Below are 25514 nucleotides of genomic sequence, written 5' to 3'. Positions count from 1 at the left end.
CATCCATGCATACATAATAAATCTTTAAAAAAAAATTAAAGCAGACAGATTAAAACCCATCTAGCAATGACAATCTTGCTGTCAGGTTTTAAAACAAAAGATAATCATTTGGTGAGAGACTCTACGGAGGGGTTAGCATTTGAACCAGCCTCGTAGTAACAGATGAAACTGTTGAACAAAAATTAAAGATCCTGGGCTGGAGAGGAAGAAATGTGTAAAGTATCTTTTATTTGCCTGAAATAAATGTCTCGGAGGCTCACTGCCTCTGTCCGCTAACCTAGGCCTGGTCCTGGAAGCTTGTAGCCTCCATACAATCTAATCTGCACCTAGAATGTTTTCAGCCTCTGAGATTTACTGCTGAATAAGATCGCTCTTTTAGTTCTTTCTGAACTCTGGCTGGCTGGTTCAACTCACCTATTCTGTCTCAAACTCCTCCCCAAGCTGATTGTTCAACTGGCTTCTTTCTGCTTCTCCCTGAATTGCCCTGCTTGGCCTCAGACTAACTCTAGAAATCTGTTCTAGTCCTTTGGCTCCTTCTCCTTTCTCTGGCTTGTTCTGTCTTCCCCTGTATCTAGCTTTTTCTCTCTCTTTAACTGCCCTGGTTAAGCTGCCTCCTTTCCCCTCTTCTCTCCTTCTCTGCACTGCCCCTCAAGTAGCTTCCCTCTCCTCTCCATTCAAGAGTTGGGCTTATCCTATTCTACCAGATCTTTCTCTGATTGGTCACTTTGTCTGTCACTTCATTAACAACACTTTCAAACGTGAATGCTCCCTTCTACAAACTACCTTCACTGTGTACTAAGGTGTGTACTAAGGGTGTGTCTGTGTTCTGGCAGAGGGATTAAAGGTGTGTGCGAAGGCCAGACACACTACAATCAGGATTTTCGAGCAAACAAGACAATCTCGGGGTTCACAGTGTGAACACATATCTTACGTGCTTGCTGTTCCAGTGTCATGACCAACGCTTGGATCTCTAAAGTCATCTACAATCCAGCTGGATGTGACAATTCCCCCATAATTCCAGCAATCCTACCAGCAAGCTGGCTAGGCAGATCAAACACGGCTCTCTGGGTTCAGCAAGAGGCCCAGATTCAGTATATAAGGATAAGGTGGAAAAGAATTCGACACATGCATGCATGCACACAGACATGCACTTAGAAATGCACATACACCACATGCATGTATACTTTTTAAAATGAGTGGGGAAACTAGAGATGGGGTTAAGAAAAAGATGCTGTCAGAAAACTCTGCTTTGCAGAACAGTGATATCGATGATGTCATAGAGAGCTGTCTTTAGGACTGAGATGGTGACTTAGCTTAGAATAGAATATGGTGATTTCAGGTACAGTTGGAATTCTAGGAATAATTGGCATTTAGGAAGGAAGAGATATGGAGCCAGGAGAATAATGAAGCTAGAGACTTGAAGAAAACCTTTGTTTAAAGGTGAGTCAGTTCACAGCATCAAAAGGAGACACAGAAATTTGCACCTCTGAGTGGAAACTCTAGTTCATTCTATACATATGTTGATAGTGGTAGATATCAGTCAGTGTCACTTCTGGAAGGTTCCTTTGTCCTAGGACAAAGTAAGAAGATATGATAAAACAAAAGTACTTCCTCCCAAGGACACAGTCTTGCCAGCCCCTGGTGCATTTGAGTCTTGTAAAATGTAATAGCCTTCAGGTTGCCAAGAGCCGTACTGATAATATAAATTAACAAAGATATGGTGCATTATATGTATTATACACAGTGAAAACCCCAAGAAATCCCTTAAGACTGTAACAGCAAACTGGAAAGGTTCACACGGTCAGATGGCTCAGTGGTCGATCCCACTGTGAGAACCCACCTGCGAGCTGTGCGGTGTGCACTTGGTAATGGTCTGAAGTTATGATTTGATACTTCATCTTTATTTACAACTCTCTCCTCTGTAAATGGAACCGTAAGTTTTGATACGTTTTAACTTTATGGTGTGGTACCGACCCTAGGGAGTGTATTTCTGTATTGCTTAATTAAATTTGTTCTTCAACAATTTTATACATGTATATAATGCAGTTGGTTTCTCTTACCTCCCCCTCCTATCTCCCACCCATTTCAAGCCCCTCCCCACCCATTCCCTTTCCCACGTTCTTGTCTTTTTGCTTTCTTCTGTGACCCACTAAGTTTAACCAGGGCCATCTGAGTGACCAGGGACGTGGAATTATGCAGTGGATTCTGATGCACTCACCAGTGAATTCACATTGATGATAAGAAATGACTCCTTAGCCTCCACAGTCCGTGTAGCCAATAATTCAGCACAGATGGGGTGAGGCCCCAGGAGCCCCTACCTAATAATCCATGACCTGCTATTGACTGGCTAAGTCTTGTGCAAGCAAATGTTGTAAGTTCATGATTGCAATGGGAGTGACTGCCTAGAAGATTCTATTTATCCCAGATAGAAGGCAGTGATAGACCAAAGCAATGATTACCACAAGTTCAGCTTAGGCAGTTAATAAGCTTAACGAGTTCTTCTCACAGGAGCATGCATTGCGCTTCTCTCCGTCTCTCGAACCACAAACACGGCGCCCATGGCCTGAGGTGATCCTAAACATAGCATTATCTTTGTTGCTGCTTCATAATTGTAATTTTGCTACTGCTACGGATTGTAGTGTAAATATGTGACAAGCAGATGGTCTCAGGTGGCCCCTGTGAAAGGGTCTTTCCACCTCCAAAGGGGTCGTGACCCATGGGTTGAGAACCGCTGGTATAAAGATTCCCCATGCTTGCTGTTTGCTTTCTCTGTTTCATGTTTGAGTTTGAGATGTGAGCTCGCAGCTTGCTGCTACTCCAGCCATGCCTGTCACTTGCCACCACTCTTCTCCACCATCATGGACTCTAACCCTTGGAACCGTAAGCCCAGATAAACTCTTTCCTCCCTAACTTGCCCTGGTTGTGATGTTCTATAGACGTCTGGTTATTACTGGTGACCATGGAGCAGAGCACAGTGTGTGACGCTTGGTCTCGGTTGTCAACCCGATGAGGTCCAGAATGACCTGGGGGGGCCTCTGGACATGCCTGTGGGGAGGACCCACCACGAAGTGGGAGGCACCATTCCCTAGGCTCAGTTAGCGGACTGCGTAGAAGGGAGAAATTGAGCCAATCACTTCCGTTTGTTGCTTTCTGCCTCCTGACTAGAACACAATGTGAGCAGCTGCTTCAGCGTCCTACTGTGGCCTCTCCAGAATAAACACCTCCTGCCTTATGTTGCTTTTATCACAGCAACAAGAGAAGGAACTCATAACTCATAATCCACAATGTTTCTTGAACTTTGGTCCTGATGAGAACGTTTTGTACTTGGGTTTTTTGGTTTTTGGTTTTTTGGGTTGTTTTTGTTGGTGGTGGTGGTGGTGGTGGTGGTGTTCAGTTTTGTTCTTTTAATCAGTGGCTCTGGATTAAATGTCAGCATCATGTGGATGATGTGGGAGTTCTTTGTTCAACGCTGGGATCCAAGACATCAGTGTCCTCTCTTCTTTACATGCACACTCTTATTTGTGCCAGATGAAATCATGGCCCCTCTTTCAGTGACATCCTGCCAATAGGTTGAGGAAATTAACATAGTGGGAGAAGGGGGAGTCATTAGCATGTGATAAAACACATTGGCAAGGATTTTGGTCCACAGACCTGAGCCTCACCAGCTCGGCCCAGTGTTTCTGTTGAAGACACGTCAATCGTCAGTGTCGTCTCCTCTGAGTACTTACTTAGATGAGTTTTCCTGTTTCAAGTATCAAAAACAGCCCCATCCTCTTTAAATTCAGCTTTTAATGTCATTAGCAGGTTTTCAGGAGAATTAACTATAAAGTGACACTTCATCGACATGGCCACTTTAACTTTGAGTAATTAATAAGGTAAATGAGTTTCTATAGGGCTGATATTGACATAGGGGAAATACTCTCTTCTTTCCATTATTTAGTGATATCACCTTTTGTATACATGTGTGAGTCTGTGTTAGTATACACCACACGTGTGCAGGAGGATGAGGAGACCAGAAAATAGTAACGGATTCCCTCGAACTGGAGTTACAGTCATTTGTGAGTTGGTATGTGGGTGGCTGGGAACCGAACCCAGGTCCTCTGTAAGAGCAATAGTGTTTTTTTTAAAGATGTATTTATTTATTATATATAAGTACACTGTAGCTGTTTTCAGACACACTAGAAGAGGCATTAGATCCCATTACAGGTGGTTGTGAGCCACCATGTGGTTGCTGGGATTTGAACTCAGGACTCTGATAGAGCAGTCGGTGCTCTTAACCACTGAGCAAGCTTTCCAGCCCTAGGAAGACACTCTTATGTGGAAGCTATTCTTTGGGTGATGGGCCTCTGTGGACTTTGGTTTTCTTTTGTTGTGGAGCCTTTTGAAGAATCTATTCTCTGGGAGATTCTGGATATTCCCCCAGCGTTATGGCTTGTGCAGAACCAAAGCCAGGTCCTTAGCCAGGGGTGGTGGAGAACAGTTCAGAGAAGATAAGCACTCGAGAATGAGCGTGCTTCGTGCTCAGGTGGCCGGAGGTCGGGAGAAGGAACAGGAACGTAAGGAGTGTGGGGCCAGACTTTTAGGAAAAGAATTAAACTAGTTCTATTTAGGGAAGATGGAACAAGTTATGATGTTTGAACACTCTGGGCAGAAGGGGACTTGGTGGGAGCCGCCATTCCTTTAATGCGTCGTTGTACAGTACCTTTATGGTATAATATCCGGAACATTTTCACGGGCAGCATCAGGAAGGCGTTTCAGTAATACCAGTCTAAGGACAGAACTCTTCTCATCTCTTGTGTTTGAGGAGAGGTGACAACCCAGGAGTGACATGAGTAGGTGGAGGAACACGGCTGGGACCAACAGGAGCTGGCGGAGTAATACTCTAAGCACAGTGATTGCACAGTAAAGTCATCCGTAGGAGTTTTTAAATGCATCATCTGGGCACACACCGGACTGGACGCCTCACAATACCCACAGGTGGTGGGTGCCTGCCCCTTGGTGTGGTTTGCAGCCCCGCTGTGGTGTAGATCTTGGGGAGTACTTCTCATACCTCAGCAAGCATCACATTCACCTGCTAGGCTTAAGGACTCACAATGGCCTGCACCCACACAGAGTGAAAAGGGCTACGTCTTCTGAAGCAGCTTCTCTCACGGGGAACCTGGAGCTCGCCAGGCAGGCTAGACTAGCTAACCAGTGAGTCCTAGGGATCCTCTTGTTTCCACCTCCCCAGGCATCGGGCTTTTTATGTGGGTGTTGGGAATCTGAACTCAGGTCCTCTTGCTTTTCTAGTGAGCACATTTATCAATTCCCTAGCCCTGAAAAGTAATTTTGACTATTATCATAATTATGTCTGATTGAAGCCATAGGATTATAGACCAGTTACTTTAATTAACTTAGGTGACAAGACTTTTTCTGGGCAGATGCAACACACATATCTACGCAGCCCAAATAGAAAACCCACAATAAAAAAATAAAAAAAAAAAAGAATTACATATCAGATATCCTAAAAAAAAAAAAAAAAAGAAAGAAAGAAAACCCACAATAGACCAAAGCACAGATACCATTAAAGTCCAACTATGAGTTTTGGGGGGATACTTACGGGAGTATGGGTGGAGAGTTACTTACAGGCAGAGATGACTCAGAGAAAGCTGTGCCACCAAAGCCTACCCCAGAATGAATGACAGCTCACAAAGCTATGAACCTGGTTCTAGAATAGCTAGGGCTACACAGAGAAACCCTGTCTATCAAAACCAAAATCAAAACCAAACTGAACCAACCAAACAAGAAAAAACAGAACAAAACAGCGAGGAACTGAGAACGCACTGCACAACCTAGAGGCAGTTCAAGGGGTTGCAGAGTGTCCTTTCCAAGTGCCTCAGTTGGCCTAACCGTCCTCCAGGCAGCTCTCCTTGTTTTTGCTCTCCCAGGCAGTTGCTCTGGCTTGAGAGTCGTCTTTGCAGCTCAGCTTCTCTGAGAGCCTTTGCAGCTTGGCTCTGCTGCATCTAAAAGAGGACTCTGTGCTTTTATTGTTTATTCTGGCAGGAAGGGGCCTAGAGAATCTGATCCATTTCAGGGACTTCCTGAAGCTAGTTTGAGTTGTTTACTTTTCTGCTTAAGGAGCTTCCTATAGAATAGAATGTCTTTAATCTGGGAGGAAACTGTTACACAACACTTACAAAGTTTCAGTTTTCTTCATGTATCAAATGAAACAGATCAATTTCATAAGCACCTTTAAAATGTATGGGAACACCAGTGGGGGAACGGATTTGTTATTGAGTTACTCAGTAGGACCTTTTAGTGATATTATTACCATGCCTACAATAGCAGGGCACATCTGAAACCTAGCAAAAGTGCTGGATGACATCAGTCAGAAAGGTGGTTTTCTAGAAATATCACCTGTGGTCTCACCCCAAGTGAGATCCATTTCCTTGAGGATTCTTCTTCTGCTTGAATGAGAATATAAATTTAGTTTATATTTTATAAATGCTACTTGATAACAGTTGTATATTGAAAGCTGATTGGGGCTGGAGAGATGGCTCAGCGGTTAAGAGCACCCGACTGCTCTTCCAGAGGTCATGAGTTCAATTCCCAGCAACCACATGGTGGCTCACAACCATCTGTAAAGAGATCTGATGCCCTCTTCTGGTGTATCTGAAGACAGCTACAGTGTACTTATATATAATAAATAAATAAATCTTAAAAAAAAAAAAAGAAAGCTGATTGAAAGCAGCCAGTCCAAGTGTCATGTGCACCTCTAACCGGATTACTGAAAGACAAGACCTGGAGCCCAGCAGTCTCAGAACCTAATCCTGGCTTCAGGGCTCAACTGAGTGGTTATGGTCAAGTGGCCCAGTCTCTTTTGTGTAGCTGCTTCTTTAGTATTGCTGTATCTTTTGCAAAATGGTTGTTGCTTATATCACCATTATGATTGGATTAGTCAGAAACAGTCTTGGGAAAATGCAGCCTTGATCCTGGCACTAAGCAGGTTCTTAGTTCCTTCCAGTTCTTGTTACATTTTTCTTCTTTCTTTAAAGGGTTTATGTTTTTCCGTTGGTTGAGAGTAGGTATAGAACGTTGCTTACATTGGCTTACATAAAGAATACAATAAATACACCGATAATTCCAGAAGCACGTTGGGCTCTCTGGAGGCCTTGGCTGCATAACGGTGCTTAAAGTTGTCTGACTGGGCCAGACTTGTCTACGGTGAGAATCATGCAGCATCTCTGGATTTCGTCTGGACAAGAGACAGAATGCTTGCTCCAGCATCCATCTCTGTGGTAATATATTTAGATTGCTGTACCCGTAACAGGAGTATGAACCCCTGTGTGGAGTGGAGTGGAAACCCCATAACCCCATGGCTATTCTATGAAGCAGGTAATGTACTGGGCCATGTGTCGTTTGTGGGCTTTGATGCTTACAAAGATGATTAAGACATGACGTTGCCTTCAAGTAGTTGCTGGCCTGTGTCTCTTGGGCACATCTGTTGGAAGTGACTGTATGGAGCCTGAACATTTAGAGGTGATGGTCTTGCTATCAACCACCCCCTGTGTCTTACGGACAAGACGGGAAATCAGCCAGTGATTTATTTACACAGAGTCATGCAGATGGGATCACGTATCTTGCATTTCCTGCTCCTAGAACATTGCCTGGATATGTAGCTTTCCTGTGACTAAGCAGCTGTATTTGGCCAGTTGTCTGCACATGGGGACACCTGTAGGTTTGTTTTGCTCTACTTAAAGTATGAGACTAGCAGGGCACCTCATCTGAAACCTAGCAAAAAGTGTTCGACGACATCTGTCAGATGTGGTTATAGTAACTGGGACAGTGGTTCTCTGGAAACATCACCTGCGGTCTCACCCCAAGTGAGACCCATTTCCTTAAGGATTGGTTCTTGCTCCCTGAAATGCTGGGCCGTTCTGGGCTTGCTGGTAGACAGGAGGCTCCATTATGACTGGTTTGCTGCTTTTATGAATGGGATTATAAACTCCCCACGTAGGAGGGCTGTCAGCACCACCGCTCTTTGTTGCTGTCCCATTGGCCGTAGCACTAGCTGGTGCCATGACTAAGTCTTCTCAATTCTAAGAGCTGAAAAGACCCAAGGAGTTTCCAGCTGGAGATGAAGAGGGGGAAATATAGGTTAGGACCCATGGGGGTACGAGTCCAGGAGTCCTGTTTGGCCACCTCAAGGGGTGATCTAGAGCAGAAGTCAAGAGAAACTGTGTGAGAATCACTTGATTCCAATGCCATATGGATTGTATGATCAAGGAGCCAAAAGCAAAAGATTCAAGGCAGCACCTTTATGTCCCTGTGATTTTGGGTCATGAGGCTCTACTGGTGGCTGTCACTCCTGGCTGTCAAGTTGATGTCTCACAACTGTCAAACACAGAGCAGGTCAGTTCCCTGTCTGGCCCTATCAGGACCTTGAGATTTATTCATTTCTGTTAAAGTTTCTCCACTAGCCCTCCCCCCCATGTGGTTTGGTAATTCTCCTGGAGGGCCCACATACGGTCATCTGCATGGCGACAACTGCTGTAACAGTGTAAAGTACAAGCAGTGAAGGGGAAGGGCAGCTGGGGTATGCCAGGTGCCAGGCAAGAGCTGGCAAGGGTCTTCCCTGTCCCCTCATAGCCACACTGGATCTGTGCAGCTCCCTCAGCAGCAAGACGTTACAAACTGTGTAAAAGTTGTCTTTAGATGCTCTAGCTAGAGACTTGGCGTCCGGGAGTTTTACTGAGGGATGACCATGATGTCATCCAATACCCACACATTCCAACATTGCACTGTCTCGGGAGAACCTGCAGCAGTGGAAGCTGCATCACCAGAGAACGGTGAGAACTCACTCCAAACCCATGTTCCTGAGGTCATCCCGGGGTCAGCTTTGTGAGTTCCTAAAGGCAGAAGGCCTGGGTCTGCTATAGCCAGTCCTTTCTGTGCTGTTTCTAAAGTTGCTTTGCCCGGGCACCTCGATCTTACTGAATCGGAGACTCAGATTTGTGCATGATTTGTCTTGGCTCGATTGAGAAACGCTGGCTTGGGTCCTCGGGTGTTCTGCTTGGGAAAATGGTTTGGCCTTACGCTGACAACTGAGGTCACTGTGTGCGTCTCCGTTTTATCAAGATGACTTGTCTTTCTTGCCCCATCCGCCTGATCTGCCTGTCAGTTTGCCAATCTCAGCAGCTTTTCCATTCTTTGTTTCCCAGATACTGGGGTGCTGAAGCTGCCCGCAGGCCAGGCAGGCTCTGACCTGTACCACCGCGTGGGAGAAGCCCTAGGTGTAGTTGTCAGTTTAAGCCTGCATTTCGACATTTCAAACTTGACCTGGCATTGGAAATCTTGCTTTGGGATTTGAACCTGTTTGCCTATGTTGTTCATCCGTCTCTGTCTCATTCTCTCTGTGTTTTCTGTTTTGAGGTTTAGCCGCTTAGCTTAGAGAATCTTCCATGATAAGAGTGTTTTTCACCTTTTGGGTACTTCTTGGGCAGATCTGTAACTAGCCTGCCCCCTCCACACCACCAGTGCCCACCTGTCCTAAAACAGTGGCTGTGGGAGTTCTCTGGCTTCCTGGGGTCTCTCATCAGTGCTGGCTGTCACCTCATGTCCGTAGTACGTCAGATATGTCCTGCTCCTGCCTCGAATTGAATCACGCTTGCGTGTAGGCAACTCAATAGTCGATCCCCCGCCCCCCCCAACAAACTCCTTGTTCTGTAATCCTTGTTGGAGCTTTAGCGGTTGACTTGACCCTAACAGTGGATAATCCAGGTTGGTGGTTTGTGAACTTGGGACACAGCTTCCCTCAAGAGGGCCTCAGGGACTTCACCCACGAGGGGTGAAATGGAGAAAGCAGGAAATGTGGAATCCCCCTGAAACTGCTTAATTGTCATAGACTCTGCTCTTTGTTAAGTTCCGTCATTAAATAGCTCTTGGGGACAAGATATTTGCTGGCTTGGTGAATTTTAAGTGTCATCTACTTCTGCTTTAAGGGCCACCAAAAGTGGCGTGTTACATGAAAATTTGTTGTATTATATAGGACCATCTTGGGCATGAAGTATGTGTCTGATACTGGCTGATACATATGTTCATGAGCTATTTTGAGTGGAGTATAGTTGAAGCCATGTTGAATATGAAACTGATTCTTTTTCTTTTTTCTTAAAAAAATTTTTTTTTAATCTAGGTAGCTGCAGCAACTGGCCATACAGTAGTGTTGGTGGACCAAACAGAAGACATCCTGGCAAAATCCAAGAAGGGAATTGAAGAGAGCCTAAAGAGAATGGCAAAGAAGAAGTTCACAGAAAACCCTAAGGTAAGTTCTTATCAGTCAGTCCTCTGATGGCTCCTCCTCTGTGTGTTCCTAAGCGTGCGTGCGTGCGTGCGTGCATGCGTGCGTGCGTGCGTGCGTGGCTTCACCCTATTGTGTGCTTGTGTCTAATTGCTTGTGTCAAACTCATGACTGTTTCTACAAGGGTTTCTCAACCTTCCTAATGCTGTAGCCCTTTAAGACAGGTGTTATATTTATACGGGTAGAGTCATGTTGGGGTGACCCTCGACCACAAAATTACTTTTGATGCTATTTCATAACTGTGATTTGGCTACTGTTGTGAATTATAATGTAAATATCTGAGATGCAGGATATTGGACATGCAACCCCTGTGAAAGGGTCATTTGACACCCCTTAAGAGGGGTCGCGACCCACAGGTTGAGAACCACTGTTTAGACCAATGTAACTTGCCACTGAACACTCTATCTGGGGCTGTTAGAAAGCAGGAGTCAACCATTTTGCTTTTGGGAAGGTTCTAATGTTAGGAGGTTTGTGTGACCCTTACAGTAGTTCAAGAGAACCACTCCATGATGGTGGGGAAGTCATAGCGGTAGATGGAGAAGGCAGGACAGCAGGAGAGTCTGTGGTCACCTGGTCCACAGTCAAGAAGCAGAGAGCCACAGAAGCTCATACTTAGCTTTCTTTCTTTCTCTTTTTAAAAGATTTATTTATTTACTTTATGTGAATACACTGTAGCTGCCTTCAGACACACCAGAAGAGGGCATCGGATCCCATTACAGATGGTTGTGAGCCACCATGTGGTTGCTGGGAATTGAACTCAGGACCTCTGGAAGAGCAGTCACTGCTGAGCCATCTCTCCAGCCCCTTAGCTTGCTTTCTTATTTTATTATTTAGTAAGGGATTGTAGACCAAGGAAAGGTGCCATCCATGAAGATGGGTCTTTCCAGCTCTCTTAACCTAATCTAGGCTTGCCTCCTAAGTGAGGCTGGCAAGACAAGCTTCAGAGTTAGCGTACAAAGAAATGGATTTCACGATGACATTTTCATACTCAGACATCATTTCTCCAACCCACTGCCTCCTCTTTCAGTTCCCTACCACCTCTCAAATAGCACTTCCTTCTGCTTTGATACCACGTGTGTTCCATTACTCTTTTCCTGCCCACCCCCTTAAGGTTCTCCACCCTCCTGCAGTGCTCTTTCTAACACACACACACACACACACACACACACACACACACCACACACACACACACACCACACACACATACACACACATTCCACACACACACATACACACACACACCACACACATACACACACACCTCACACATACACACCTCACACATACACACACACCACACACATACACACACATACCACACACACACCACACACACACATACACACACACACCACACACATACACACACACCACACACACACGTACACACACACCACATACATACACACACCACACATACATACACACACACACATACACACACACCACACACACCACATACATACACACACACCACACATACACATACAGACACACACATACACACACATACACACACACACCACACACATGCACGCACACACATATACACACATACATACACACACATAGAAAGAGAGAGAGACAGAGACAGAAGCAGAGACAGACAGAGAGATAGAGACAGAGAGACAGAGAGTCAGAGAGTCAGAGAGACAGAAAGAGTTGATTTATATCTTGGGTTCACATATGAGAGAAAACATGACATTTAGTTTTCTGAGTCTCGCTTATTTCACTTAACATAATGATCCCAGTTGTGGACATTTTCCTCTGAGTGTAATGATTTCATTTTTGTTCATGGGTGATGGAAATTCTGCTGTGTGTCTGTACACCATGTTTTCCCTTCTCCGTTCATCTGCCGATGGGCATTTAGACTGAATGCACCTGGTAGCTACTGTGAGTAATGCAGCGATAAACGTGACTGTGCAAGGACCCCTGTGACATGTTCGCTTCGAGCCCTTCCTTGTAGTTCTGTATTCAGTATTTGTGAGGAACCTCCACACTGCCTTCAGCGCTATGTAATGGTCCTCCTTCCCCCCAACCTTGTCATTTGTTTTCTTGATGGTCACCTTTCTGTCTGGGATGGGATGGACTCTTAAAACCATTTAAAAAGAAACATTTATTGACAATTTTTCTGGCTTTTGAAAGCTGACATTCATTAACCCTTTTATTGATAGGATGACTTTTGCTGTTTTACTTGAGGCGTGGACAGTAGTGTATGTAATTGTATGAGGGGGTCCCAGCCAGAGTCAGACTGGAAGCCATCCCTGAGAAGAGATAAGAGACCCTGGCACAACTCCGTGCAGACTGACTTTGTCAACCTGGATCAGGCTTTTCGAGTAATGCCAGGTGGTTCATTGTAGCATATTTAAAACACAGGACAAGATTTCTACCCAACCATCAGCTCAACACCAGATGCACAATAAAACTTAAGTTGGACCACATACAAACTCCTTCACAAAGTCCATGTGACCACTAGGCTAAAAGGCCTAGAATCTAGTGTGGTCACTGACTGATAACATAGAGGTCAGCAGGCCATAAAGTATGTGTGACATCTCCCCTAAGGGTGGGTGATAGTCTAGGGAGGGAAGAGTCTGCGATAATCATTCTGGAGAATTTGGGTGAGGTCTGCTTCTACAGATAGGGGGAAAGGTCACCAGGTCATTAACAAAATCCATTCTCAGCCTTCTGGATGGAAGGCAGGTATTTGATGTTATCTCCTCCACTGAGGAGACACCCCTGGCTGCGTGATTAACATTCCTGCTTCTCTTGGTGTTCCTCTGTGGTAAGGACCTTCAACAATTGCCTTGTGGTTTTTATTGTGGTCTGTAGTCTATGTAAACTTAAGATTTGCCATTTTAGCCACTCAGTGTTTTATTAGCATGCATGACGAGTTATACATTCCATTATGGTGTTTTATACACAGACACTGCAAATTTATCCAATTTCCTCCATTATACTCTCTTGCCTCCGCTTCCAGCACTTTTAAATTCTGTGGCATTGGTTATATCTGTTTGTGTAATACTCTAATGTTGTTTCCCGATTTGGGGCAGAAACTGTATTCATTAAGCAATAACTACTCATTGTGGCAGTAAACAAATGGTAATTACTATCGGGTATGTCCACAAGCTAACCTTTGCCCTGGTGCCTAGAAACAAGTGATGCTCTTATCCCTCCACAGGGAAGTTGGGGGTTTTCCTGTCAGTCCCCAGTGACTTCTGTTGGGTCTGTGTGTGTTGATCTCTCGGGCCTCCCTCCTATCTCTGCAGGGCCTGTCCCCTGGCCTGCAGGGCCCACTGAACACTCTCTCCTTCTTGTCTGCCCAGGCTGCCGATGAGTTTGTGGAGAAGACCCTGAGCTCCCTTTCAACCAGCACCGATGCCGCGTCCGTGGTGCACAGCACAGACCTGGTGGTGGAGGCCATTGTGGAGAACCTGAAGTTGAAGAATGAGCTATTCCAGAGGCTGGACAAGTTCGCTGCAGAGTACATAACTGAATTTTTTTGGTTGGATTCTGAAAGTTCTTCCCTGGCTCTTCAGCTCCCCTTCCTGACAGTGGGCCTGCCTCTCTGCTACCCAACGCCTCTGTCTTAGTTAGGGCTTCTGTTGTAGGAAAGAGACACCGTGACCATGACAAATCTTATAAAGGAAAAGTTTCATTGGGGCTGGCTTCCAGTTTAGAGGGTTAGTCCATTCTTGTCATGGTGAGAGGCGGGATGGCACACAAGCCTGTGGTACTGCAGAGGTACCTGAGTTCTATGTCAGGATCTTCAGACAGTGAGAAGGGGAGCCACGAGGCCTGGCTTGAGTGTTTGAAACCGTTGACACACTTCTTCCTCTGAGGCCACACCTCCGATAGTCCACTCTCTGTGAGTGTACAGGGGCTGTTTTCATTCAAACCTCTGCTGTTCAGGATTCTGCGAGGGGGCTGGCCAAGAGCAAAGGAGACCTCAGGCAGTGATAGCAGAGTGAGAACACAGTAGAGGCAGTTTCCATGACACAGCTCATTTAATGTGGGGAACAAAAGTTACTTAATCCTTTCAGGAGTGGGCAGCCGCTTTTGGGGTGAGTCTATATCATTGGCCTGGGCCAAAACGCAGGGCCATTTACCTGAGGAAGAATTCCAGGTGCTGCTGGACATGACCTTATAAGGCAAGAAGAAGTTTAACCTGGCTACTGGGCTATGTGACCTCCCCACAGGGTGCAAACATGAGGGCACAGGGCTATGTGCCCTGGGTACACACAGGCCTGACAGAGGGGAGGAGTGATCCTACCCCTGCCAGTCTCCGGATGAGCTTCCCAGGGTTTGGACACACCTCAGCCCCACTCTTGCTCTGGGCCAGCTCACCACAGCTCCATGGCTCCCTAGACCCACAAACCTCCATAACTTCTTTGCAGAAGATCTACTGGATTTCCACCTCTGATCCTTGTCCACGGGAGGGGTATAATTGCCCATGGTTAAATGGAAGATCTGTGCAGTGTCACAGGGCAGCCGCTGCGGGACACAGGGAAATTCTTAAATGTCTGGTAGGAGTTCAGCGTGGACCGGACAGAATAGTTTGATTGAAGGCAAAGCACCTTTTGTGCCTTTAAAAAAAAAAACACTTCTCTGTTTTCAATTTTATCTGGGTTTAACTGCAACCCCCTTGAGGGTATTCAGTGACCACTGAATCTCCACCAGGCTTCCGGGAGCAGATATTAGGAAAGACAGCCACATCGGGTTATGGAGGTGTTGTCGGGCTTGTAAGAGTGTATGTTGATAACACTGCAGGGTCACAATCTAGGGCTCCCTGTTAATGTTTGACTCTGCTTTTGGCACTTAGGACGACTGGCCAGTTAACTGATGTGTGCTTACATCCACATGATGTGTCTATGACCCCTGGTCCACTTGGCCACACTGCTTGGTTAGATCTGAATGGAGTAAAGTTACAAGCAAAAGTAATTCTTAGGGAAGCACTGGTTAAAGGAAATGCTTGCACATCAGCTACAGGGATATAAATCCTCAAGTGTGTGTCCTGGGAACTGGGAGGCCCTGCGACCTTCTTGCCCCCTGTACAGCATGTCTCTTGGTCATGTGCATTTAGTGCTTCAGAAACAGGACAAAGAGGACACCTCTGGTGCTGGGGTTTGTCTCTCAAGTCAGCACAGAGAGCAAGGCAATCGAACTAGAGCCAGTCTACAAAAGGTTGGCCCTCACTGTTCTCCTTAAACAGTTTGGCCTTGGTGCGAGGTCACCTAGGGACAGTGGTCAGACTGACATCCCCCCCACCACGCCCAGTGTCAGCGGAGGGTAATGAGAGGTTGGGGGCAGGGCAATCAGGAGGCTAGGCCAGCACTGCCACTTCTTCTCAGTCTGACTTTGGGGTGTCCTAAGGTTTACAACCTGTGATTTAAGGGTCTTGAGGTAGAACATTTTGAAGATGTTCCCAGTTGCTATCTTGTATTTTTAAAAAAGCCTGCCCCAGTGCTTGAGAAAAGTCGACCTGCTAGTGCTGTGAAAACGACCTTCATCCCTTAACTTCCTGCCCACTTAGTCTATACACACTCACCAAAGACTGTCCTCTTCTGTATAGTCCAACTCACAATCCTCCTGCCTCAGCAGGAGGCGTACATGCATGTGGACACTCCGAGGCTTCTCTCCTTTCCACATTACTGATTTCTTTTTGCCCCAGCTGGTCTCCTCCCTCCTGCCCCCACTCTGGTCAGGAACCCCATAGAGAACTGGTCAGAAACGGCCACTGCCCTTGGGTACTAGGACCACATCCATCTGTGCTTAAGGGCCACCTGCTGATTTGTTAGTTATCCACAAGGTGGCGCTGTAGGAACGAGATTTACCTTGGTGCCTTTGGCAGCCTCGATTTATTCCAGTCTAACAAATTAAATTTTGAGAAGAAAGGAATTGAATTTAGTCTCTGTCAGTATGAGATTTGTACGTTGATAAGTTAAGGTTCTATACACATAAAATAAGACAAGTGCGTTTTCAGGATAGCCTGTAAGCAGAGGTCTGTGAACCTGTGTCATGTGTGTGTATGCACCCTCCCTTCCCAGGTTGTCTGTGTGACTAAACTTCCCTTTTGGCCATGTTCAAAGCCCCGTGTTTGCATTTCCATTCTCGTCCAATGACCGAGTTTAAGCTTTGCACTAGAGGGGGAACTGCCCCGTGCTCCTGAGGGCTCAGCTGTTTTCTCTGAGAATTGTTTACAGTTCCGAGTGTCCGATCACTTCATTGTGCTCACTTCATTGTGCTACGTCTGGTAGTCTTTCCACTAACAGCTACCGTCTCTCTCCTCTGCATATTGTGAAAATTAACTAATATGTGTAGACGAGAGAACTTTAGTTTTAAAATTCGGGAGCTCCCAATGATCATGCTTTGGGAGCTGGTAACTTAAAATGTGGAGATTTAGATAAAAACGCAATCGCTTGATTTCAGCCTCTCCTGTGGTGCCTTCCTCAGGGGACAGGGGCTGGAGGGTGTGGTGGGGAGTGGTGTTTGTGCTTCCCAGCAGATCTGCAGCGTGTAGCCGCCTCATGCACTGGAATGACACAGGGCTATGGTGCTGACCGTGGGCCCACGTGGGACTCATTCTGGTTCTCTACTGTTCCTTCTCTCCACAGACACACCATCTTTGCCAGCAACACGTCTTCTTTGCAGATCACAAACATAGCCAATGCCACCACCAGACAAGACCGATTTGCTGGCCTCCACTTTTTCAACCCTGTCCCCATGATGAAGCTTGTGGAGGTCAGTGGGCACCTGGTCCTTATGTGGTGTGAAACTTAACGGGAACCTGGAAGGTCGATACAAAAGAACCTTTGTGTTTCTGTTGTGGCAATTGTCCTCTTCAGGAAAGAAAGAAAGAAAGAAAGAAAGAAAGAGAGAGAGAGAGAGAGAGAGAGAGAGAGAGAGAGAAAGAAAGAAAGAAAGAAAGAAAGAAAGAAAGAGAGAAAGAAAGAAAAGGCAGCTTATATCTACTTTTCTACTTTGTTTCTTTATGTGCCTGTCTTTGTCAGTAACTTGCTTGTGTTGGGGCCAATGGCAGTGTTGACAGGGACGTCAGACGGGGAGGGACACAGGGTCACTGACATGAGAGAAGGGGAGACCCACGCACCTGCATGCCGTCTTGCTGAGGTCAGCTTGCTGCATGCAGGAGACGCAGTTCTTCCCTGACATGGTGTTCTAGCTCGTCTGTCCCTCCTGGTGTGAATTTGGTCCCCGAGCAGCAATCCTTTACTACCGTCCCAGTGAGGCACAGCTCCATGCTGTGATCAGAGCTCTTCAAAGCAGCTTCCTGGAGCCTTGAGCCTGTGGTGGTCAGATCCTGAAGGTGACAGGGCTTGCCAACCTTCCTGTTCAGACTGCTTTTGCTCACTTGCTGGGAAACTTAGTTGAGGGAGATGGAGTCAGGACAGACAGTTTGCACTGGACATGTGGCGGCTTGCCCTTTATAGGGGTTAATTAGAGGGTCTCTGGGAGCGACTGCTATTAAAGCAGCATTTGGTCTGAGGTTGTGGAGTTATTGCTATGCGAAGTGTGGGGGACGCTGCCCTGTGGAGCCAGGCAGACTCTGGCTGGGGCCTCTCTAGGGGTTGTTTATGGCTGCCTTCTCTGCTAGCTCTTTGCCTTCTGTCTCCTGCACTGCAGATCCCCACCATAAACACATTTTATCAGTTCTGGCTGCTTCATATCCACTTTTTTCTTACCACTCTCTCTGCAGTGGGATTTCCCCGTCCTGTGACCTTGTTCCTCTGGCCTTCCTGGCTGTTATTGAAGGAGTAGGAAATAGGCTGGAGAGATGGCTCAGTGGTTAGGAGCACTGACTGCTCTTCTGAAGGACCCCGTTCAATTCCCACCATGCAGGTGACAGTTGACTGTCACTCTAGTCCCAAGGGATGTTACAGTGTCTTTGGCCTGTGTGGGCCAGGCATACGGGCAGGCAAAACACCGGTATACATAAATCCGATATTTATAAAGGAAGTGGACAGTGAAAGGAAGAGCCTTGGGAGGTAGAAGATGCAGTTTGCCCTTATGCAGAGAGCAGCGAAGGGGAGAGGTGTCCATTCAGCACTTAGTCTGCTAATGGTCGGACTTAGTTCTAGGTTACGGACGCTTGCGCCCTGCACATTGTACTCACTCTGTAGAGTTACTGAGGAGAGCCAGAATCATTTCAACTTCGTCTTCCGGAGAAATGCAGTGTATTGGTGAATGGATAATGCTTACCAGCTGTTAGCATGTTCTAGAAAATACTCCATGAAAGTGTTCGATTCTATTATTCATAGATTTTAATTAACTTTATTCTTTCTCTGAGAATTTCATATGGTGAGTTTTGATCCACAATCCCAACCTCCCCACGGCCCCTTCCAGGCCCAGCTTCCCCACCCCCGTTTCCTGTCCTCCCAATCTTGTATCCTCCTTTTAGTAAATGAAACCCATCAAGAGCATATACTCTGAAGTGTGCGGCTTCTCACTGGACCATAACTGACTTACCAGGGGCTGCACCTCTAAAGAAAACCCACTCCCCAGCTCACAGTAGCCATCAGGTGCCATTATTTCCTCAGCTGGGGCTGGGACTTCCTACCCAGCTCCCCACCCCCCCACCCCCCCACGCCCATCCAGGCTGGTTTTGCTTCGTTTTGCGCTCTTGGTGCTGAGCACAGAAATGAATGGGACAGTGAACCACAGAGTCCTTCCCCTCCCTGGGGTTGACACTTGCATCGGGGCTGTAGATTATCTGTCACGTGCTGTCCTTTGTTGAATGGAAGAATTCTTACGCATCAGTCCCGTTTATAAAACTCCCGAACCTCAGACACTGATTCCTTTAAGCCCACAATTTCCCTTAAAGATCCGAGGCTGTGGATCTGACGCAGGCCCTTCCAGGCTCCCGCAGAGTAGTTTGAAGATCTCTGTTCATAGGGGGTTTTGGTCCATTCTGTGCAGCTGGTCTTTGCTATCTTCTGGGTTCTTCTTTTTCCCATTCTTTGTTCCCTCTGCCCCCGTTTCACCCTCTATTACTAGGTAGGATAGAGAGAAAAGAGAGGTAAAGACCCCTGAATCTAAGTCTGTCTTTCCTTTTCTATCTCCTTTGAGCACGACTACTGACAAACCACAACCGACCCTCCTGAACGACCACCACCCACCCACACCTCTCAGGGCCCTAGCATTTTTCAGCCTCTGAAGAGTTCCCAGATTTTGGAATGTCACGAAGTCGAAGAAACCATCCGTAGCTGGCAAAACCATGCCTTGACTAGAGCGCGAAGCAAATCATAGTCACCTGCTGCAGTCAGTCGGAAGCTGCCCCATGTCCCCATACCTGGGATTAAAATGAAAATACTTTCTCATAGACACACACACACACACACACACACACACACACACACAATATTCCTGTGGATTTTAGAGAAACCAAAATTTCAAAATGCTCACTATAGTTCTGTCCTCTTCCTATTTATCTCTTGGATTTGTTTCCGGTCCCACCTACCTGCTCCCAGCAACGGTGCACCCCAGCCCCTGCTGCACTGTGGGTTCTCCTTTGCTTTTCATGTCTTTCCTTTCCTCCCCACACAGACCTAGCTTGTCTTCTTACAGGGGAGATTTCTCGGTTCCTCATTTCACAGAAGGGATGGAAACACTGGTGAGGGGCCGTAAGGTACTTAGTCTCCTCATTATGACTTCAGTCAATTTCCATTACCAACATTTAAAATCTTTGTGTGCCTGCGTGGTGTGTGTAATTCACCCTGGGCTCTCCGTGTCGCCAAATCCAGTTTCCGACAAGTCTTCGAGATAGACAATTCGGGGGCTGTGCTTGGTGCCACCTTTTCTAGATTCCAGTGAGGTGGCAGCTATGCCCTGCGTGCACTGAAGGGAAGGTCGGGTGGGCTGTCAGCAGTCCCAACTGCCTGGATCCTGCTGGTAAAAATGAAGGTATTCCTCTCCAAGGAACCTGCTCTGAGGTGCCTTGAGGGGTCTGAGAGCTGGGGCATCTGTGTGCAAGCAAGTGTCATGGTGAGATGGGTACTCAACTAGGAATCCAGATGGCTGTGACTTAGGCACATCACCCCTAATCTGCAGCAGAGGTGGGCTCCATGCACAGAACCTTAAGAGTAGCCCCCCATCGCCCCTAACCTTCTCCAAGATTAACACACACACACACACACACACACACACACACACACACACACAGCACCAGTTTCCACCCTACAGCCATTTTTTAAGATTTATTTATTTTATATGAATACACCATAGCTGTCTTCAGACACACCAGAAGGGAACATCAGATCTCATTACAGATGGTTGTGAGCCACCATGTGGTTGCTGGGATTTGAACTCAGGACCTCTGGAAGAGCAGTCAGTGCCCTTAACCATTGAGCCATCTCTGCAGCCCCCCCAACCCCCAGTCTGTCTTTACTCGGCTCCGTGATGTAGACAGAGTGGTTTTAATGTCACTTCAATTTCAAGAAACACGCCCAGTGTCCCAAGCCAAGAAGGGCAGTGAGTGGTTCAGCTGGGATTTGACTCTAAGACACCTGGCGCACTGACACATCTGGAAGACTCCTTAACCCCCGCCCAGCAATACGTACTTGAGTTTTAACACTGGGTTTGTGTAATCTGCAGACTCCGGGGTTTTGCATGGACTCTTGGGTTAATACTTTGCTGCTGGCTTGAGACTCCTACTGAGGTAAAACTAAAGGCAGTTTTTGTGTAGAGCCTTAGATTCGGTGTCCTTAAAGCATTCTACTGCTTCTCTGTCCCCTCCAGTCATGGTCTCCTGCTTTGCATTTCCAGGTCATTAAAACACCGATGACCAGCCAGAAGACATTTGAATCTCTGGTTGACTTTTGTAAAACCTTAGGGAAGCATCCTGTTTCCTGCAAGGTAAAGCATGGGTAATGTTTATGTCTGTTTTCCGTTACTATAGTAAAATACCTGAGGCAGGGTAACTGTGAAGGTGGGGCGGGTGAAGTGTTACTTGTCTTGCAACTCAAAAGCTTCCGGGGCAGGATGCCAGCATCCATTGAGCTCTAGAGAAAAGTGTCCTCTAATAAATACATCAACGGTAATGCTACTGTGTATCTTCAAGTAATAAACTACAGAGTTGGGCATGCCCTGGGGCAAACATTTGGAAACACTGTAGATCTCCTTCCTATATCTGAAACATGCAACATGCTGGACAGCCCTAGGATGGCTGTGAATTGAGCTTTCTCCTGTCACTGGTACAGATGCCCTCTGTCCCTAACAGGGACATTGTGACACAGCTTATAGCTATATCTACTGTCTGACACAGAAGCATTTCTGATCCGTGTTCTTTGTGTCTGCACATATTATCTGGAAATCCCTCCTCAAAAGCTTGAAGCACTCAGTCAGACAGGCTCCCAGAAGGCCTCAGGATCTCACACACAGAGGTTCTTCCATTCTCTGAGGAGACCATCTTGGCCCTAAAGTTGCTACCTGCTGCTCTGATAAAAGAACAGGTCCAGGAAAGCCCCAACTTTGTGCACTTCCACCCCCCACCCCCACCCCAGCCACTACCTTCTTACGTTGATGTGCTTTGAAATACGATTACTATTTTCTACCTTAATAGACAGTCGGTAGGAGAGCACAGGGGTAAAACCCCACTGCTATGACTAAAGTAAAATATTCGGATGATGTAAAAGAACAGAACAAAACTAGGCGGGTGGCTGTTGTTGTTGTTGTTACTGTTATTGTTGTTGTTGTTATTGTTTTAAAGAAGACTACCTTCCTGACTAGTGGACCAAGCACATGAGTCAGCTCTCTTTAGCTACAGGACCTTGTAGTGCCAGATGGCTCATTCAGAGATCTAGTAAAACTACACTTTGGTTTTTGCTTGGTTTTGTTGGTTTTGTTTGTTTCGGAGATTCAGTATAATACTGAGTTCAGACTTAGGAGTATTGTAGAAAGCAAACACAGGACATCAACCACGACGGTGAGATAGTGTGGATAAAGAAGACGACGGTGACTTATTTGTCAAACTCTGACAGTGCAGTGTCTGTGAGAGCAGAAAGGCTGTGAGGTCAGGCTAGAACGGCTGGCATCTCTGCCCCGTGGAGACAGACAGCGGCAGGGGTGCTGAAGTGAAGGGCCATTCGGACCCTGTTGCCATGGTGGCCAGTTTGTTTTGCATGCAGTTGGGTTAGCTCTGAGATACACTGAGATATCCCAGGGGTGGCTCGGGGGAACCTGGGCAGTGCTGCTGCTTGGATGGGGGCCTAAGACTGGGCCGACTCCTGAAAGGGAAGTGGAGGGCAGGAAAGTGAAGGATGCCTTACAAGACAGAGGAAGGAACTTCACAGCACATTGCAAACATGTGGATGAGAGAAGTCTGGCAGTGGAATCCAGGGTGAGAGGAAGTGGCCCATAGGGAACAAAAGGTCAAGCTTAACGAAGTCACTTGTCTTTTTCTCTCCCCTCCATCAGGACACTCCTGGATTTATCGTGAACCGTCTCTTGGTGCCATACCTCATAGAAGCTATCCGGCTGCATGAGCGAGGTACCTGTCCTAGGCCAGACAAGGGCCTGCAGCTCTCGGGCTGTGCACGCGCAGGGGGATGGGTGGGTTGTACAGAGCCCGGGAAGAGGGTTCAGCCTTCTAGCTCTGCAGGACTAAGCTCAGCTTGGCCCTGGACTTAGGACCTTTGTCACCGGGTCCCCAGGGTCCCAGGGTCCCTATGAGACTCTGTGGTAGTCCAGGCTGCAGTAACTTCGTCAATGGAGCAGATCTCCACCCCGACCCTCTGCTTTTCGTTGAAAGTTTACTGTGTGTATGTGGAGGGGTAGGGGTGACGTTGTGGGTGGGAGTGGGGATTGATGAGGAGGTGACCCACTGCTGAGAGTGTCTTCCGCAGGGCCCAAGATTGCTTCCCAGATCCCTGCATTCATGTTAGGCAGCTCATACCTACCTGTGACTCCAGCCCCGAGGGACCTGAAATCCTCTTCTCAGCTTATGCACACACACATGCATGATACATTACACACACACACACACAAAACACACACACACACACACACACACACACACACACACACACACACCAAATAGTAAGAATTTACTGCTTTCAAAATAGATAGTAATGGAAAAAATAACCAGGAGATGGGAAATGAATGGATGAATGGCGAGGCTAATACTGTAAAGGCGTTGTCCCGATAGAAAAAAATTAGGATGCACTGTTTTATACCTCATGATCTGAAATGTGCTCCTTCTCTTAAAAAAAAGTATTTGTGTGTGTATGTGTATATACGTGCCTGTGTGTGCATGTGCATGTGTGCATGCATGTGTATATGTATGGGGGCATGTGTGTGCATGTGCACATATGTGTGTGTATGTGTGCATGTGCATTTGTGTGTGAGTGGTGTTGTGTGGGTGCATGGTGTTGTGTATGTGCATGTGTGTGTATGTGTGTATGTGCGTGCATGTGCAATGTGTGTATGTATGTGTGTGCATGTGTATGTGTACATGTTCATATGTACACACCTGCATATCATGTCATGATGAGAAGACAGCTTCATGGGTCAGTTCTCGCCCACCTTTATGCGTGTTTTGAGGTCTCCAGGCTTGCATAGTACATGCTCTTACCTGTTGAGCCTCTGCCTGACCCTACAGTGTCCCCTTCTAAGGTTGACAAAGAATGACTCTGCCTGCTGTAGAAGCAGAAGCCTCAGGATGTGGTCCACAGTGAGGACAGATGTGTGCTCTCCCTGCCTGTTTCTGAGGGGAGAGTGTGGTGTCTACTCTGAAGGCAAATATGTTGCAGGGACCGGGCAAATGCAATTGCTGCTGTTGATGTGAGAGGCTTCGCGTACAAACTCTCAAGGATGCCACTTTCCAAACAGAGCATTTACACTGCTTCTTCCCAGTAGAAGAAAGCACGTTTGCCTCATCCAAACTGGCTTTTAATATTAAACTGGCCTCTGTGCTTTACGGAAGCAGTTGCCTTCGTTTACTCCAAGATCGAACCAACACTTCTCTGTTTATCTTCAACAAACGCGCCTGATTACACCTCAGAGAAAGTCTGTGGTTTGTCGGCCTACCTTGAAAACCATTTGGGTTCTCTCCCTCCCTCCTCCCTCCCACCCCTTCACCCCTCCTCCCCCCTCCCGTAAATGTAATGTTTCAGAATGTAGCAAACTCCATGGCGGTTTTCTCTCTGAAACACCTTGTCCTTTGATACCGCTCCTGTGTGCCAAGCATCTGGTGGGAAGTTGAAAGCCATTTTCTTCATGCCCATTGCCCCTCGGGATTACTACACACTTTCTGTGTTGCCTCAGAGAAGGCAGGACCTGGCTCAGGGCATGCTTTCAGTTTGCTCTTGCTGTTTCGCTGGGTGGCCTGTCACTGCTGGCCCTGTGGCCTTTCTCGTTTTAGCTTTCTGGATCCTGTGTCAGAACGTCTGTCTGTCCTGGGGTTGCTAAGTGTCATGCAGGTATGTTAGCAGCATCTTAACTGTGGTCTGAACTCTTTGCCCCTTGGTATTCAGTTGGCCGCCTCTGAGGAGTGCTTAGACGGGAGCCCACTCTGGGCTCTGCATTTCCACTGAAGCCTTTAGATGCACCCACTGTTGGTTGCCAGCTGTCACCTTTGAGCCTCCCTGTCAATGGTGCTCCTCTTCTCTCCCAGCCCTACCTCCTCCTTCCAGGCCACCACACTGAGGCTCTGCCACACCGAAACCCTAGTTACCTTATACTTTCTCAAGTCTTCCTCCTACGTGATGCTTGCTGAGAAAGCGTACATTGCCCAGAAAGTGGAGGAGACACTGCTCCTGGTTTCTGTCCTTGTTCTCTGCTGGGGCCTGGCTTCTGCTGGCGCTCTGGCTTTGTGTCCTAGTTCCTTCGGGGAGAATTTTTCTGTCCCACGCTATTGATGCACTGTGTGTGTGTGTGTGTGTGTGTGTGTGTGTGTGTGTCTGTCTGTCTGTCTGTCTGTCTGTCTGTCCCTGCTGGTTGGTAAATGCTGTTTTGATGATAGGGCCTGTAAGGATGTCTGGGAGTCTGTTTAGGCAAGGGTTCAGAGAGCTGAGCAGCTGCCAATGTACCCTGGGTGCCCACTACACCTCTCGCACACACCCTGTGTAGAAAGAGTCATGGAGGGTCACTGTATTTCTGACCTCTGACAGCCTCCTGCGGTAGGCCTTCACAATGCCTTTCCCAGCTGTGTGCTGTCCCCAGACTAGTG

General features: G+C 47.0%; 1 protein-coding gene across 1 annotated transcript in view; it reads left to right on the top strand.

Moving 5' to 3' along the window:
* Positions 1 to 25514, top strand: part of Hadh (hydroxyacyl-CoA dehydrogenase) — a 42411-nt gene that overhangs the window by 11741 nt on the left and 5156 nt on the right. The window contains 5 exon segments of the mRNA NM_057186.2: positions 10172 to 10300; positions 13660 to 13817; positions 16948 to 17074; positions 21113 to 21202; positions 22763 to 22835. Coding sequence (NP_476534.1) covers positions 10172 to 10300; positions 13660 to 13817; positions 16948 to 17074; positions 21113 to 21202; positions 22763 to 22835 — 577 coding nt within the window.

The sequence above is a fragment of the Rattus norvegicus genome, chromosome 2 (assembly GCF_021556685.1).
Source record: "Rattus norvegicus strain SHRSP/BbbUtx chromosome 2, alternate assembly SHRSP_T2T, whole genome shotgun sequence".
Lineage (NCBI taxonomy): Eukaryota > Metazoa > Chordata > Mammalia > Rodentia > Muridae > Rattus > Rattus norvegicus.
The sequence above is the reverse complement of the archived record's forward strand: the minus strand, read 5'-3'. Positions and strand labels throughout refer to the sequence as shown.